This window comes from Micromys minutus, assembly GCF_963924665.1.
Source record: "Micromys minutus genome assembly, chromosome: 10".
In the NCBI taxonomy this organism is placed as follows: Eukaryota; Metazoa; Chordata; class Mammalia; order Rodentia; family Muridae; genus Micromys; species Micromys minutus.
In genome coordinates this window covers 60856030-60874135 of record NC_137979.1, presented here as the reverse complement: position 1 = coordinate 60874135, position 18106 = coordinate 60856030, and the positions used below count along the sequence as shown (strand labels likewise).

The 18106-nt window shown below is 49.5% G+C and overlaps 1 protein-coding gene and 1 pseudogene across 4 annotated transcripts; both read right to left on the bottom strand.

Annotated features, from left to right (window-relative positions):
- Positions 1 to 1405: 1405 nt before the first annotated feature.
- Positions 1406 to 9833, bottom strand: SLC16A5 (solute carrier family 16 member 5; the record flags this gene model as incomplete). Of its 3 annotated transcripts, XM_080922348.1 has the most annotated exons (4): positions 1406 to 1656; positions 3185 to 3994; positions 7748 to 7891; positions 9635 to 9833. In XM_080922348.1, 4 exons carry the CDS (start codon positions 9831 to 9833, stop codon positions 1406 to 1408), a joined length of 1404 nt encoding a protein of 467 aa, XP_080778474.1. The 3 variants fall into 3 exon arrangements, with proteins under 3 accessions (XP_080778474.1, XP_080778475.1, XP_080778476.1); XM_080922349.1 differs by lacking the exons at positions 3185 to 3994; positions 7748 to 7891; XM_080922350.1 differs by lacking the exons at positions 3185 to 3994; positions 9635 to 9833 and having other exon boundaries at positions 7748 to 7844.
- Positions 9834 to 17752: 7919 nt separating this feature from the next.
- On the bottom strand, positions 17753 to 18106 carry LOC308425256 (large ribosomal subunit protein eL42-like; annotated as a pseudogene). Its single transcript has one exon. The product of its transcript is annotated as a large ribosomal subunit protein eL42-like (transcript).

The window sequence follows — 18106 nt, the reverse complement described above, 5'->3', positions numbered from 1 at the left end:
TGCCACAGAACAACTTGTGGTAGTGGGGCTTCTCCTTCCACCATGTGGGATCCAGGAATCAAACTGAAGTTGTTTGCCTGGTAGCAAGCACCTTTACCTACTCAGACATCTCCACCCAAGTTCTGGAGACAGCGAACATGATGCCCAAAGCAACTCAGCAAATGCACTGCTTCAGTACTTCCTTTGACCATGAGGGGGCACTGGTGACAGCACCTCAGAGGAGACAGAAGAATCCTAAAGATGCTTATTCATGCCAGATGGACTTGTGGAGGAGGAAGGCTGGCGTCAGTCATGAAAATAAAATCATTTTTCCTGATAAGGTTTTCTTGCTGGAGCCTGGTTGAGCCTGAACCAACAAACAAGCCTGAGAAGGAAATGGAGGAAATTTACTCAGGCCTGTTTTCCTGCTTTATTAGTCCGGAGTTCATGACCCGCGGCAGGGAATGTTTTTGTGTATGATTCAAACAGACTGTTTCCCCATTCCCTGGAGTACCCCGCTGGGACAAGCCTGGGCTGATGACAGCCAGCCTTATGTGATGACCACAGAGACCAGCACCAGAAGTGTTTATGTGGACATAGCTCTAGGTCATCAACTCAGGCTAGCAGTAGCAGCTGAGTCAGCCAGTTACTGCCTCGGGGTTGATACTTCCAACACCTCCTGGAGAAAGGGGATGGAACCTCAGAGGCCAAGAGCAGAGCACAGACTACAGGTTGCTTATATAGGCCCAGTTTTTATAATGTTCCTTAAGTTACTGGCCTCCTTGTCTCCTGGTTAGTCCACGGTCTGCCTTCTGCTACATGAATACAGAATTCGGCAAAAGAGAAGATTCTGGCTCAGGCCCTGCTCAATGGCTGAAGACTCTTCAGACTTTATAACTTCTGAAACCCAAGCAGGAGGGCTCCTTCCAGAGAAGTTTCTTTCCCTGCTCTCTGCAGAGGTGTCAGGACCAGTTCCCCCCAACAGCCAATTGGTCCTAACCTTATACCTCGGCCAGTTTCTCATCCTGGCCCTTCATCTCTGCCTCAGGTCTGGTGCCAGTTAGCATGAGACTCAGCTTCTCAAAGCAAGCACCCTTAATCTTCCTGACCTGGGGGGGTCAGGGTTGGGTATTTGGGAAGAGAGGAGGAGTAAGTTCTTGGAGGAAAGGCAAATTCTTCAAAATTTGTGTGAGGCCAAGAAGGACAAAGACTGGATAAAAAGCCCCAGAATGTTGTGTTATAGGAGTAGCTGGGAGGAGCCAGCCAGGGTAACTAGCCATGACTGCTTCCAGCAGGACTCAGACCAGTCTTCTTGGGATCCAAGGAAGAAGGCCAGGAAGGCCCACTTCTACACCCTACTTCCTGTCAGGAAGGTTCCCCCACTGACTTCAGAGCTCAGAGGCAGGTCACATGTGATCTCTGGAGTTCAGACATTGGTCACATAGATGTTTTCAGGGTACGGTTGCTTCTTGGCACTATCTTTGTCTTCTGAGGTAAGACCGTGCGCTGAGGTAATCTCTGAGGTGGCATCCTCCATCTTGGCTTGCTCGTCTTGCTTCCGTTTCTTCTTCTCTGCGGCATAGAAGCCCACACCCATGAATATGGAGGCTGAGATGAGGAAGCCACTCGACATGTAGAAAACATAGTTGAAGTTGTTGGTCGTGTCCAGCAGCAATCCTGGGGGACAGAGAACAAGTTAATCTGCCGTGCAGACTCTAGAGGCTCCTCCAACTAGCTCGTGATTCTAGGAGGGCAGAGATTTTAGTTTTGTCTTCCCTCAATAGGAAGTCATGGCTGGCACCTTGGAGGTACACAACACAGCCTGGTCTATACAGAGAAACCCTGTCTTGAGAAACCAAACCAAACCAAGCTAAGCAAACAAATAAAACAAAACCCTCACACAGCTGAGCTTCAGGGTCTGACTGTAATAGTGACCCCTGTCGCACTTACTTGCTGACTAGCCCCCTAGCTCAACTCCTCTCATCCATTCTAAAGGGCCCTCTCTCCCCTGCAGAATAACCTTCCCTACAGGTCTTGTCTTACACATCTGCTGGTTTCCTTCCTAGCACCAATCCCCACTTCCATCCCCTCTCCCCCGCCTCCTCCCCCATCCCTGAAGGTAAGTCCCAACAGTGTAGATTGGATGGCGTGCACTCAGTAACTGGTCTGGGCAGATGTTATGCACATGTTCTCTTCTGCATTCTGTAGCTGACATTCTAGCTCAGAGAAGGAGAGTGATCTTCCTGGGACTCACGGGTGGGAAGTAGGAGAGCCAGGATGTTAATGACAGTAAACACGGGTGAAGCTCTTATCTTGAGTCCTGCTCTTTGCTTGAGACCCTTATAACAACCACCGTGCTTCAGTGACAGGAGCAGAGGTCCAGACAGGGAGAAAGCAGACTCATGCAGTCTGGAGTGCAAACTCTTTCTCTCTTTCTCTCCTTCCTTCCCTGCCCCCTCCTTAAAAACAATCTTTTACTTAAGTGTATGAGTATTTTATCTTCATGTATGTGTATGGGCCTCATGTATTCACAGAGACCAGAGGTGGGCATCGGTGCCTCTAAAACTGGAGTTACAGATGGCTGTGAGCCACTCTGTGGATGCTAGGAACTGAACTCAGGTCCCCTGTAAGAGCAAAAGTGCAATCAACCCCTGGGCCACCTACCTCTCCAGTCCCTCTCTCCCTTAGAACAAGATTGATTTATTTTATGTGTAAGGCCTGCATGTATGTAAGTGTACTGTGAAGGCCTAAAGAGGGTGCTATGTTTCAGGAAGCTGGAGTTATGAACAGTTATGAACCACCATGTGGGTGCTGGGAATGAACCTGGGTCCTCTGTAAGGAGAGCAAGTATCCTTTGCTCTCTCTCTCTCTCTCTCTCTCTGATAGTAAGATTGAGACAGGGTCCCATATAGTCCAGGTTGGCTCCCAACTTGCTAAAGATCTTCCTGCCTCCATTTCCCAACTGGCAGAATTACAGGCGTGTATCACCATGCCTGGCCAAGCCTATATTTTTATACCTTGAGGGCCCGGCAAATAACACACTTTAGCATGGTCACTGAGCTGTTGGGGGAAGGGGAAGATCACAGATTCCAAGTCCCTTGTGACAATGGTACACTGGGCTCAAATCTGTCCAGATGGTCTCCTTTGCCCAACTTATACAGGCCCCATTGGGCATGACTGATTGCCTTCCTTCCCAGGCCCTCACCAGCCAATGGTGGAGAGAAGAGAGAAGCCACGCCACATAGGATGGTGAAGAGGCCCAGGGCACTGGGGAACCGATCCATCGGGACAATGTCCATTAGAACCTGGAAGATGAGGATCCCGGTTCCACACATGGACAGGCTGTACACCAGGCAATAGCCCAGGAGCACCCGGAAGTCTGCTGACACTGTGCAGATTAGATTGGTGAGCCCATTGATGAGGACCGCCATGGCAAACAGGTACTTCCGGTAGGCAGCCAAGCTTTTCCTGCCTGCCAGCAGCCCTGCTATTGGCCGCAAGAAGATGTTGCAGAAGCCGACGATAGACATGAGCATGGCTGCCCAATATTCATCCATCCCGTGATGCATAGCGTATGGCACCAGGAAGATGTGCGGCAGTGCAAAACCCAGGATCATCCATGTCACACCCGTGACGTATACGCAGAAGCCCATATTGTGCTGAAGGATGTCAAAGGCCAGGTGGTACTGGATGGTTGAGACACATGTTGCCAGGCAGCTGCGTGCAGGTATCTTGGGAGGTAGAAGGGGATCTTCTTTGGGCTCGGGGACCACATTGGTGGCAACAGGCCTCAGGATGGATCCACATACACAACAGTGGAGAAAGATGCCACCGAAGACAAGGAAGGCACCCCTCCAGCCCAGGGTTTCCAGAAGATATCGGGCCAGCAGTGGCCAGAGGGTGACGCCCAAGGAGATTCCTATGGAAGCCAGTGCATTGGCTAGCGGCCGCCGGCGGACAAAATACAAGCCCACTACTGTGATGCTTGACTGGAAGCTGAAACACATGCCCAGGCCTGCAGTGCAAGAGGGGACATCAGCTCAGGGACCTTGTAGGACTTCACATGGAGTAGGGGGGCTTGGCTCATGTTCCATGTCTGCCTCCTTTGGCCCTAGGACAGACACACTTCCAAGTTTTCATGATGGAAGGTACCTGACCAGCTCCCTATACACACCTCACCCAGCTCTTCCTCCCAGCTCCCCTCTGCAAGGACTTCCTTCCTTCCTTCTTCCTTCCTTCCTTTTTCCTTCCTTCCTTCTTTCCTCCTTCCTTCCTTCCTTCCTTTTTCCTTCCTTCCTTCCTTCCTTCTTCCTTCCTTCCTTTTTCCTTCCTTCCTTCTTTCCTCCTTCCTTCCTTCCTTTTTCCTTCCTTCTTCCTTCCTCCCTTCTTCCTTCCTTTCTTCCTTCCTTCCTCCTGAGCCAGGTATTATTGTGCTGAATGACTTTAATCCCAGAACTCAGGAGGCAGAGGCCTATAATTCCAGGCCAGCCTGGTCTCCACAGTGAGTTTCTGGCCGGCCAGGGCTATATAGTAAGAACTTGTTTCAGCAAAAATGTTTAGAGCTATTCATTTTATGTGTATTAAATGTTTTGTATTTATGTGTATTAAGTGTTTTGCCTGCTTGTATGTATATGCCCCAGTTCATTTCTGGTACCCATGGAGATCAGAAGAGGACATAGGATCTTCTGGAACTGGAGTTGCAGATAATTGTGAGCCACCATATGAGTCCCAGGAACTGAACACAGGTCCTCTTGTATGAGCAACAAGTGATCTTACTTGTTGAGCCATCTCTGCAGACTCTCAATTTATTTTTATTTTTAATCATGTGTGTGTGTGTGTGTGTGTGTGTGTGTGTGTGTAAAATTGAGTTGAGTGCCTTCAGAGGCCAGAGGCATCAGAACCTCTGAGCTGGATTGACCTGTGGTAGTGAACCACTTTACATGGGTTCTAAGAACCAAACTCAGGTCCTCTACAAGAACAGTACACACTCTCAACCACTTAGCCATCTTGCCCTTCACACTGACATTTTAAACATCACCCTAATGCCTCTCAAAGATGTCCTGTCACATTTGAAGAACATCCCAAGTGTCTTCTATGTCCCAGAAGACTGTGTGGTTTGGCTTTGGCTTAAGCCCTGGAATCTGTCTCAGTCCAGTCCTTGCCAATCGCCGGGATCAAACCCTGTCAACTCCTTCTTTAGACAGCAAGCTGCTTTTATACTTTGTGACTTCTGCCAGGGCTACATCTTCTGTCTGGAATACACTCCATTTAGCTGAGATGCCGCCTCCCCAGAGGGGTCTCCCTGCTTCTTTGCCTCCTGTGCCCCACAGTGGCCAGTGCTAGAGAACAAACTTGAAACAAAAAGAGTCCTATGTCCCTGTCCCTGCCTGTTCCCCGCAGGTGTGTGTGTCTGTGTCTGTGTGTCTCTGTGTGAGTCTGTGTGTGTCCCACTGCAATGCTGCTACAGTGTGTTCAGTCACTCACCTGCCCTCTAGGTGGCCTTTTAAGCTTTCTTCCTCTCTGCACTCCCACACCTCTCTCCTAACTTCTCACTCAGCTGTCTCTCAGGACAGTGCCCCACCCATGCCTTCAGGCCGACTTCCTATTCCCAGCCTTCAGTCGGTCTCCTCAAGCCTCCCTCTGCAGTTTCTCCACTGTATCATTCTTTCCCTTTCTCTCTCTCTTTTTTAAGATTTAATTATTTATTAAATGTGAGTACAATGTAGCTGTCTTAGACACACCAGAAGAGGGCATCAGATCTCATTACAGACAGTTAGTTGTGAGTCACCATGTGGCTGCTGGAATTTGAACTCATGACCTCTGGAAGAGCAGTCAGGGCTCTTAACCGCAGAGCCCTTTCTCCAGCCCTCTTTCCCGCTCTTTACTGGGCCTTTTTTTGTGGTGGCAAATGAACCCAGGAGGCTATTCAAGCACAGTTCTGTGAGTCTGAAGCCAGCCTGGTCTACATAACCAGTTCCAAACCAGCAGCAAGGGGTACCATGTCCAAAGAAAAGGTGAGGGGGCTTGTCTCAAAAACACAATCATAAGCAAAACAACAAATAAAAATTCCCAAGAATGCAAACAAACAAATTCTCCTAACACTACGATTTCTGGTTCCAAGTCCAAGTCGCTGCTTCTTTTACACAGGTGCTGCCGATGTAGCTGGTAGAATGCAGCTGTAACCTGCGTAAGGCTCTGGATTTAAATCCTAGCACCAGGAAGGGAAGGAACCGCATGTGGTACACTTCTGTAATCTCAGCACTCAGGAGGCTGAGGCAGGGGGCTTGCTATGTGTCCAAGGCCAGGCTGAAGAACACAAGTGAGACCCTGTTTAAACCCTTCCAACTTTCTAGCCTATGACCATTTTCTGGTGTGTGTGTGTGCAGACACACTTGTGCCTCACTGGTAAGTGTCATCCCTTTATGCCATGAACCTTATTTTGAGACAGTCTTTCTCTGGCCTGGAACACACCAAGCACGGTAGGGTGGCCAGCCAGGGAGCCCTAGGGATCTGTCTGTCTCCACCTCTTCAGCATTATGATTAGAAGACGGGCTACAGTGCTTGGCTTCTTTAGGTGAGTTCTGGAGGACTGAACTCAGATCCTTGTACCCACAAGATAAGTTCTTTACCAACTGCCCTCCCTGTTCCTCAGAGATCTTTCTGCTTGCTCTTCCCTCTAACTGGACCTCTCTCCTTCAGAGAGCCTCAGTTTCTCCCTGACATTGCTTTGTTTGCTGTCGTTTTAATAAGTGTCCCTGAAAAGCTCACATGGTAGCTTCAGGTGTGGTGGCAAATGCCTTTAATCCTAGCACTCAGAAGCAGAGGCAAGAGAATCTCTGAGTTGATGCCTATTTTATAGGGCTACAAAGAGAAACCCTGTCTTCAAAACTCCAAAACCCAACCAACTAACCAAACAACCAAACAAACAGAAAGTTCTCATAGCAAAGTCTTGGTCCCTAGCACAGAACTATTGGCAGAGGGAAAACTTTAAGACATGGGGCCTAGGGACTGGAGAAAGAACCCAGTGGCCCAGCAATCACATGGTGGCTCACAACCATCTGTAATGGGATCTGATGCCCTCTTCTGGTGTGTCTGAAGACAGCGACAGTGTGCTCACATACATAAAATAAATAAATCTTAAAAAAAAAAAAGAGTACCAGCTGCTCTTCCAGAGGCCCAGCACCCACGTGGTGGTTTATAACTCTCTGTAACTTCAATTCTAGTGGCTCTAACGCTTTATTTTGGCCTCCTAGGGTACCAGACATGAGTGTGGCATACAGACATGCATACCGGCACACATGAAATGAAAATAAATAACTACATTTTTTAACTAAACGAAAGAGAGACTTGGGGCTTAATGGAAGATCTTTGGGGCAGTGGTGTATGTCCTCACTGTCCTCCAAGGGTTATTGGGATCCTCTGCTTTTTCTCTCTTGACCATGCAGTGAGTAGGCCTTTTTCATTGGCTCGTTTGTTTGAGAGAGGGTTTTTATTCTAGAGCTTTGGAGCTCATGTAGTCCAGTCTGGCCTCCAACTCATAACGATCCTCAAGGCTGGGTTTCATTATGTAGCCCTGGGCAGCATCCTTCAAGACTCCTTTCATACTTGCCGGCATTCTCTCAGGCCGGGATGCTGTCACACTCCCAGCCCTGACCTCTCATATACTCTCAAGCATCTAAACATTCTTATGTACCTGACTCCCCTGTCTGACTTCTCTAGACTATAAGCAGTCCCACCTACCCGGCACTTTTGAGAGAGTGACTGTTACCTGTGATCAGTCCTGCGGTAAGGAAGAGCTCGATGAGCGAGCCAGAGAAGGTGCTGGCCACCATGCCTAAGCTGGCCAACACACCCCCCAGCATCATGGTCACTCGGCAGCCGAAACGTTTGACTAGGATACTGCAGAGGGGTCCTGTAGGCAAGAAAGGTAGCAGTGGGTGAGGAGGTATGGAGTCAGGGCACAGACGAGCAGGGAGAGGGGTTCTTTAGGAACTAGCCAGGGCAGTTAAGAGATAACTAAAATCTGCAACGTGACTTCTGGACACTACCTTGTCACAGTCTGGCCACGTGGTCCCAGCAAAGCTTGATGCTCTTTTCTGCCTCCATTTTCTCTGCTACAGAATGCTACACTGGCTGCTGTGTGGTGTGACCACAATAAGGACATCTGGAGGGCACAGCAAGCCCTTCACCAAGCTAAGCAGAGAACAATTGCAGTGAAACATCACAACCTTGCTTGTGGCTTGCTCCAGAAAGAAGCTCAAGTATAGAGAGCATGTTCAGCATGTAGGCCTTTGGCTCTTTTAGAGAGAGAAAGATGGTGGGGGGAAAGGGAGGGAGAATGGAACAGGAGAGATTCTAGGAGTGAGAAATAGTAAGATGTCTAAGAGACAGAGGTTGGAAGAGGGAGAGTCTGAGAGATTCAGAGGAAGAAGACTGAGAGAAAAAGAAGGGAAGAAGGTAGGAAGGAAGGAAGACAGGAGGCTGCCAGAGCAATCCAACCTGAGGCTTCCTGAATCGATAACTTAAACAGTTGGCTTCTTGTTGAGAAGGGCCTGTGTGCTGTGAGCCAGGGTAGATCTGAGAGCAACAACGGGAGAGAAACTGACTGGTGCTCACACACAGTCAAGCCAGTGCTGCAGCCTGCTCTTGCAGAGAAAAAGGAGGCTTTGGTTGGGTATGACTGCTGGCACAGGTCTTCCCCACCTCTGAGACTTCGCCAACCTCAGGAAGGTGACCTTGGGAAGAGCTCTGAGTCACAGGGAGGGAGTAGAGTTGGGGTGGGGATCTTGAGCCACCTGTGCCCGCTGCCTTCAGTCTCCTCCCCAGTCCCTGAAGGCCCGGCGCTTGACACTTGCTGGCTTCCACTCTCCCACACTCTGGGTGAGCAATGGGATCAACGTGTGCCTGAAGCTACAACAAGGTGGTAAGCCCAAAGCTGGCTGGTAAGTTGGGGGTGCTGAGAGGTGTTGAGGAGAGCTCACTTAACTCAGGGCACAGACCTGGAACTCTGATCGTTGGGGTTGCTGGTGCCAACTGGTGTAGTTGGACAGCAAGGAGAAGGCAGGATGGAGTCTGCCTTCTCTCTGAGCTCCAGACTCGTAGAGGACCCTCAGGAGGACAAGGGGCTTTTCCTGTGGTGTCCCCTCTTTCATGGCTCTCCTATTCTGAAGCCATGGTGAGGGTCTCTAATTTAATAGTTGACATTCCTGTGTATTTCCTAATTCCTCCTAGTTCCAAGATTCATGAGGTCTCTGCTACCAGATCACACTGAAGCCAGATCTGGTGATGGATGTTATCTCCTTATATAGGATACAAAGTAATGGGTGATGGCTCAGCCTGTGTCCCCTGGTCCCAGTACCAGCTGACACTCAGGGTATTGCCGAATGCCTTTGCTGCAGCTCAGTCACCAAGAGGGCTCTGGGATCTTGGACTGGCTTTGTGCCTCAGGTAGCCCTCCATCTCCCATCCCTAACGCAGACTACCCTTCTCCGGACAGGACTCAGTATAGCTGTGATTCTAGCCAGGTGGGCCATACCCTGCTCAGATCAAGTAACTCTCAAGACATTCAGGTGAAGCCTACGGCCTTAGGAAGATCGTACCCCTCCCCAGCCCCCAACGGTCCCTTCTTCTCTTACCCCTTCTTCAAGCTACTCACCCCCAGCATGGAGCATGGCCCCCATGACTGAGGGAAACCATGAGGTCTCACTGTTGCTGGCCTGGAAGTCACGCTGCAGATCAGTGAAGAAGACGCCAATGCAGGAAGGGAAGCCCACGGTGAGGGCCTGGGTCACCAGGGAGGCTAGCAGGACTACCCAAGCCCACCTGCCATCCGCTTGCTCCAGGGCCTGGGGCATTCTCAGCTACTGGTATTGCCACAGCCCTACTGATACTTTGTGACCGCAGCCCAGGAGGAAAGAGACTGTAGCTTGTGGTTGGCAGGCTGCCAGCCCTCCTTTCAGCCCACCTGCTGCTGCTCTGCCTGTGTGACTGAAACGGTTTCTTCCTTATGTTCCAGCCCTAAGTATCAAGGAGGGGCACCACCCCCTGGGAGGTGACAAGAAGCCTTCACAGTGGCCTTGGCATTTCTTTCCAACTTTGCAGGGACAGCCTAGCTGAAGGTGGCAGGGGGTGGGGCTGGCAGTGACCAATGGTACAGGTAGGGCAGCAGAATTCTCTCTAGTGATTACATCATCTGACAAGCACCTTCAAAACCACTTGATAACTGTTTCATGAGGATTGAGCCATGGACCAGGAAAGTCCTGGTGTCTCCCAAAGTGGATAAAGATCTGTTTCCAAACTTCCATGATAGAACTGCTTGTATACCAGCACCAACTTTCATAACACCAGGAGATCAACTAAGTTCACCACCAGCAAGCAAACTGGTGCAGAGGGCACACACAACAGCCTGGCAAGGACAGCTGACCTGCAGATTTGCAGAGAGAGCCCTTTGAAACCACCTTACAACACACCTTTTATAAGGTGTTGAAGATCAAGAGTCAGGCTCCACAGCTTTGCCTGTTGCCTGCAAGGGACTTTTTCTGAGCACTCCCATGCACTCACACAGTACGGAGACTGGCATACAGACTCATTCCAAGATACACACGGGCATACACCTTAATATCTCTCTCTCTAACACACACACACACACACACACACACACACACACACACGCACGCACACACACATACAACCTACCCCACCCCTAATCACACAAAATATATACAGATACATCCAGACCTGTCTCAGTTAGATATCACCATCCAGACCACATACCCAGCCCCTGATGCAGAAGCCTCAGCAGTTTTAAGCCCCCCTCACCAACACCGCCCTGCCCCAGTGACATTCCTTTTCTGACTCTCCTGTTCCCAGGTCTCCCCAGTCCCTTCAAACTCTGGGTGGTGGGCAGGCTGTGAGGGGAAAGAGATTTTGTTCAGGTTTAAGCAACAGGTCGCATTAGCTCCTGGTCCCAGAAGACACCCTCCCTCCCTTTTTATTTTTGGAATCTGGGACCTTCAGGAGCCCTCAGAAGTAGGAAAGGGTCTCATTCTGTCTCTTCCTCTGTTGCCTTTGCTTTGTTCATCCCATTTTCTTTCTTCTTCCTTCCTTCCTTCCCTCCTTTCCTTCTTCCCTCCTTTCCTTCCTTCTTTTCTTTTCTCCTTTTTCCTTGAATTGGGGTCTGGCAATGTTGCCCACATGGGTACGGAATTCCTGTTCACTCCGATCGATCACCTTCCACCTTAGCCTCCTGTACCAACCAGGGTGCCAGCTGGCCCCGGAGTTTTAAAACCGCACTCTACAGAGAAGGGGACCATGCCCTGCTCTGAGCTCTGTATTTTACATGGCACCAAAATTTGGAATGGAAATGCTAAGTTGGGGTCTGGAGATGAGATGTAATTGGGGGTACAGCATGTGCCTAGCGGCACGAGAGTCACCAGCACCCAGCGGGATTTTTAAAAATGCTAAACTGGGATGACTCAGCACCCTGGTCAGAGCTCCTGTCTGTGTGTGCCCTTGTTTTTGGACTCTTACTAAAGTTTATTTTTATTTTATGTGTATGGAGTGTTTTGCCTACGGGTATGTCTACATACCACTTGCTGGCTGCCCTTGAAGGCTGGAAAATGGTGTTTGAACCCCTGGAACTAGAGTTTCAGTAGGTGGTGTGGTACCATGTGAATACTGGAAATTGAACCTGACATCTCTCTATTAAAAAGATTTATTTACTATTTATTTATTTGTTTATTTATTTATTTATTTAATGTATATGAGTACACTGCAGCTGTCTTCAGACACACCAGAAGAGGGCATCAGATCCCATTACAGATGGTTGTGAACCACCATGTGGTTGCTGGGAATTGAACTCAGGACCTCTGGAAGAGCAGCCAGTGCTCTTAACCATTGTTGGGCCATCTTTCCAGCCCTGATCTGGCTTCTCTAAAAGAGCAGCTCCAGGCCTCTTTCTTGCTTTTGTCTTTGTTTTCATTTTGAGACAGATCCTACTGTGTATCCTTCGTTGGTCTGGAACTTGCTTTGAGACCAGACTGGCCTCAGACTCTCGGAGATCCACTTGCCTCTACTGTTGAGATTCTGTAAACCCCATTCCTCAGTTAGTTAGCAACAACCAGGTATACCCCACCCCTCAGTTACCTGGCAATAGCCAGTGACCTGAAATTATAGAAGAGCTGCTTGCCCCCTCCCCCCTCTCTCTTTCTCTCTCTCCCTCCCGTCTCCCTCCCTCCCTCTCTTTCCTCTCTTGCTCTTGCACTCTTGCACTCCCTCCCTCTCTCTCTTGCTTTCTTGCCCTTACCCCTCCTCTGATCCTTCCCTTCTCCCCTCTCTAAGTGCTCATGGCCGGCCTCTACTCCTCTATTCCTCTTCTCCCTCTCTCTCTCCCTCTTAACTCCCCCATGACCTGAATAAACTCTATTCCGTACTATACTGTCGTGTGGCTCAGAGGGAAGGGATTCCCAACATGGGCCCCCAGAGGCATCTCCCTTGCCCCCAGGCCTCACCGCACCTCTATGGGCCATATCCCCACCCCTACTATCTTCATCCTTTTCCTAACATTGGTGCTGAAATCCGGGACGTCATCTTTTAACAACATCTACATCCCAAGTTCTGGTATTAAATGTGTGCATCACCATGCCTGGCTTAGTTTTATTTGATTGTTTGTTTATACTGTGTGGAAGAAGATCTTACTCTGAACCTCAGGATAACCCAGAATTCACTGTGTAGTCCATGTTGGCCTTGAACTAGTGGTGGTTCTGCCTCGGTGTCCCATGTGCTGAGCTCCCCAGCCCAGGCCTCTTGTTAACACACATGAACGCCTTCATCTATGCCCAGTACAGGCACAGGGTCATAAGTGACTTACTCACAACAAATGACCTTCTGGGAGTCCTGGGCACACCAGACTGAAGAATGACCGCCTCATCAAAGACACCGGAAGAGCAACAGCTTGAAAGTGTGACATGAGCCCCAGCTCTCCGCTCTTTGTCCCACCCTCCGAGGGGCCTCACAGCCTCTGCCCAAGAGATTGCCAGATGAACAACTCTGAGGCGGGGGTGGGAGGGAAAGAGAAAGGAAAGAAGGGGGAGAGAGAGAGAGGGAAAGAGGGAAAGAGAAAGGGAGAAAGAGGGAGACAGGCAGGGAGGGAGAGGGGGAGACTCTGCTTTTCTGTCTCCTGTTTGTTGCTGACCTAATACCTGATTGCCTGCAATAATGACTCAGTATATTGCTGTGCTGAATTGGCCTATGTGCTATGACTCTTGACTCATTAAATCTTACAGCCTGCTTACTTTCTCTTTAATACCTTCTGTGACCTATGGGTTATATGTAGTGTGCTGTTTAACTTGAGTCTTTTTTTTTTTAAGATTTATTTTCATTCTTTTAAAATATGTGTATAGACACATGAGCGAAGGTGCTTGTGGAGGCCTGAGGCGTTGGGTTCTCTGGAGCTTGAGTCATAGACAATTGTGAGATGCCTGATGTGGAGTCTGTAAACTGGACTTCGGCCCTCTGCAAGAGCAGCGCTCTTAACTGCTGAGTCAGCTCTCCAGACCCTAACTTAAGTCTTTATGGTTTTGTTTTTGGAGACAGGGTTTCTCTGTGCAGCCCTGGCTTTCCTGGAACTCCTTCTGTAGACCAGGCTGGCCTCAAACTCAGAAATCTGCCTGCCTCTGCCTCCCAAGTGCTGGGACTAAAGGTGTGCACTGCCCCCACCCTGCCTAACTTGAGTCTTATAGATACCAATAGACTGGCATGGATTGAGGAGGTGGCTCAGAGGGTACAGTGTTTTCTATGCAAGCTGAATGACCTGAGGTTGGATCCACAGAAGCCACATAAAAAGCTGAATGCTGGGCCCATGAGATGGCTCAGTGGGTGAAGGCACTTGTGGCCAATACCGATGACTTCAATCCCCTGGGAGCCATACGGAAGAAGGAGAACAGAGAATGAACTTGAAAAAGTTGTCTCTGCCAAGTACACACACAAATAAATCAATGTAGCTAAGTTATAGAAGCAGACAGGACACATCTGTAACCCCAGCCCTCAGGCTGGGACGAGATGTGAGCCAGAGGTGGGAGAATTACCCAGAAGCAGAAGCTTGGGGACCTGCTAGTCTGAAGCATGTGAAGAAGCAGAAGAAATGGCAAGAGAGAGATCCTGTGTCGAAAACAAAACTAGGGCAAGGCCTGACTCCTACAAGTTGTCTTATAACACCCACTCGAGTACTGTGGCGTGTGTGTGGGTCCCCCGTCCTTCTGACAGTGTGGAAAGACACAGACACATCGGTCTATGTCAACAGCACAGCGGCTCTTGATTAGCCTAAAGTGAATCTACCCTAAGTGGTCATCCAGGCTCCAAACCTCCTCCCTACACAGAGAACCCCAGAGGCTCTGCCAAGATGGGCATCCCATCCACCTCTGTCTCAGGATGTGTGCGTGCGTGTGTGACGCTCTGTGCAGGATGAAGGCATCTCTTGCTTCCTCCCCCTCCTTCTGCTTGGGATATTTAGTGTGAACATTGTTCCTGGTCCATCTATCTTTCTCTTGGCCTTCTACAGGCCCCAGAGATAGAACCTTAGATGGCCACTGCCTCTAAGTGGATGGAGACTGGTTCTGGCCTTTCTCAGTTCAGTTCTTACAGCCAATGGAAAAGCCATGGGTTTCTGGACCCTCCCCCAAGGTCAACCCCTCCTCCCCACATCATCCAAACTTCAAGCCTTCAGATCTGATCTTTCCCCAGTATATTCCTCCCTGTCTCCACAGTCCCCTCTCCTCACTGGCTTGTTCCTGTTCCTTCTGGTTCTCCTCCTTCCAGGCCTCTAGGAAGAAGAATCAGTTTTAGTGTCTTTCTCATGCCTTGGCAGCGTTATTGGGAGACTTTGCACAGGTACCTCTGACCTTCATTCTGTTCTGCACCTTCTTCAGATCTGTCAGAGGCGAGGGTTATCTCTCCCTGGCCATCCCTTTCCCCAGGACTTAGGTCATCACTGTGTGAGGGGCCAATAATCTCCAGGTCTGTTAGAGCCAGGATCTCTGCTCTGTACTCAGGGCTCTTTGTGTGTGAGCTCTGAGACCCCAGTGTCCTCTGAAACCACTACCATTCTCTGCAAATTCCCTGTTCCATAGAAGAGAAATCTTCCCCCTATACCCTCAGATCTCCAGGGGCACACATGCGCCTTTGTATGGAGCTGACTTTTCAGCCCCCTCTCTGCTCTGTCTGGTCCACTTTAGGACCTTGGCTGCTCTAGCCCTGAAGTTCTTAGCCAAAGAGAAGACTCACCTGGTTCTCCTTTTCTTTCTTTTTTAAAATAAATTATTTATTTTTATTTTATGTGCATTGGTGTTTTGCCTGCACGTATATCTGCATGAGGGTGTCAGGTGCCCTGGGAGTGGAGTTACAGTTTTGAGCTGCCTGCCCCCAGTGGATGTTGGGAAATGAATCAGAGTCCCCTGGAAGAGCAGCCAGCGCTCTTAACCACAAAGCCATCTCTCCAGCCCCTCTCACCAGATTTTTCAAGATGTAGTCCAGCCAACACCATTAATGAGCACCTTGAACACTACCCTAGGCTAGCCCTTCTTCTACCCTAGGCTAGCCCTTCTTTTCAGTTATACTCTTTACTAGCGGTCTTGGGCTGGGTAGATAACTCAGTAGGACAAAGCGCTTGCTGCGCAAACCTGAACGCGTAAGTTCAATCCCCCAGAGCCTCTGACGGATGGTTGAGAATTGACTCTTGAAAACTGACTACCACCCTCCTGCTATGGGACACACATGAACCCTCCCCAAATAATGAATAAATAAATAAATTTAAAATAACAATGAACAGTCTTCTTGCTAACTGGAAAGGGTCATTCTCCCATTTTTTTTTATTCTCTCATTTTTTAAACTCCTCTTTATCTCTTCTCCTCCCCTCCCCCCACAAGCCTTAGGCCGAGCACAGAGATAGTATTAATGTGGCCCACCTGTGTTTCCCAGGGGACAAGAGAGCCGGAGACCAAAGGTGATCTGGTTTCCTTTCATGTTCACAGATCATGGACTCTCTGGTGAATACTCTCCAGAAAATGGTGGAAACAGAATCAAGCCTCCCATTCCCACTTTCTCTAAGTGTGGATGAAGTTGGGCTAAGGGAGCTGTCAACATCAGCTCCCAGGGATGCCTACGATTGGCCTCAGAGCCATGCCAGAACCGCAGGGGCTAGAGCTACTGGAGGAAGTGCATGTTTGTAGGCATGCTTTTCTTTTTAATCTGTGAGTGCACATTTGTGTTGGGTGCACCTGGACCTGTGCACACACGGTTGGAGGCCTAAGGGTGATGCCAGAATCTTGGCTCCTCCACCTTATTCTCTGGGGCAGGTTCTGTTTAGCAGACCCAGGGTCACTAATAAAGCTACTCTTGATGGCCAGCTTGCCCTGAGGGTTCTTGGGCTCGGCTTTCTGAGGCTGGACTTACAGGTGTTGCCACCAGGACAATCTGGGATTTACCTGGGTTTCAGGAGATTTGAACCCTGGTCCTCATGCTTGCTCAGAAAGTTCTTTACCCTCTGAGCCATCTCCCATCTCCATCTACTTTCGTGAAATGGGATGCCCCAAGGCAGGACCCTGCCACTGTTCCACACAATATGGCCGTCACTTAGAGCAGAGCAAACATGGATCTCCACACACCCAACTGCACGACCTTCTCCCTTTCTGGCCTATCCTGTTGTTCCCGGGGTATGGGGTTTCTACTGCATGTTCTTGTCTGGTCAGAATTTCCACTGGATACAGCTCTGCAATTCTAGCTAGGCCCAGCCTTGCTATTTATCCCCAGAGATCAGGGACTTGCTTTGGAAAATGCTCTCCTCAAAGTGCCAGAGTTCTCAAAGCACCCCAGGCTTTGGAAGCCAGACCTAGGAAAAGGCTTTCCTCACTTTTTGTCTCCATTAAGGTCTCCACAGTCAAGAAGGAACCCTGTAGACCCAGCAGCAGGGGCTCTGCAACTGTTCTATCAGGGGTAGCCACTTTCTACAAGGTAGGAGAGATACTTTGGAGGCGAGACCCCAGCCTGCCTACTCATCCTCTCCTCTGGCCTAAGGAGACTAGAGGCTGCTCCACTTCCTATAAGCCTATTGCCAGCTGCCCCACCCTCCTGCTGCAGGGACACTGGGTTACTGGGAGGGTTAGGTAAGGAGACACACTGAAACCTTTTGATGGGTGAGGCAGGGACAGGTGCTTGGGAGGGATGGACTACAAGTTATAGTGGGTGGAGCTTACCTTCCAACCACCCCAGGAAGTTCAGATGGGATTTCTGGAGGAGATTTGGTCTTATGGGAATTTAGGGGGGCAACTAGCCAGGGACCCTGGTGACTGTGACTGCCCAATGTCCAGATTCAAGTACATCTGCATATCATTATAATTTGCATACTCCTGGTTTCTGTATGTCTCTCTCTTTTGGCTTCGGTGCCCAAGAGTAAGAAAGCCCTGAAGAGACAGGTCTCTGGATTGCTAAGATGGCACCAAGGGTAAAGTGTGCTGCTAAGCCTGCTGATCCAACTTCCGTTCTCAGGTCTGACCTGAGGTCTGAGAAGAGGAAACGAGTTTCCAGAATTGTTCTCTAACTCAGACACATGCTGCTCTTCCAGAGCACTCCAGTTTGGTTCCCAGCATTGACACTGGGCAGTGCAGAACCATTTATCACTCCAACTCCAGGACAACCCACATCCTCTTCTGGCTTCCACATGTGTGTGCACTCGCACACACACACACACACACTAAATCTTTTTTTTTTTTAGGGTGAAAGGTCAAGACTTTATTGTCTTCATAACAAAATCAGCTCGGAACTGGATCACTTGGCCCTTTCTCTTCTTGTCACCTCCCAGTTCAAAATGCTTGCATCTCTTAATAGCCAGCATCCTCTTAGATCTGCATTTGGGCTCAATGCACTCCAGTTTCAGCACCATCCTCTTTGTAGTTTTAGCCTTCTTTTGGAAAATGGGCTTAGTCTGCCCACCACAGCCACTCTGTTTCCTGTCACAACGATGCTTTCCCTGGGCAGACAGAGAATCCTTGCCCTTCTTCTACTGTGTTACCTTGTGGGGTCTGTGTTTCCCACATTTCTTGCAGAATGTCCAGGGGGTCTTAGGAATGTTCACCAT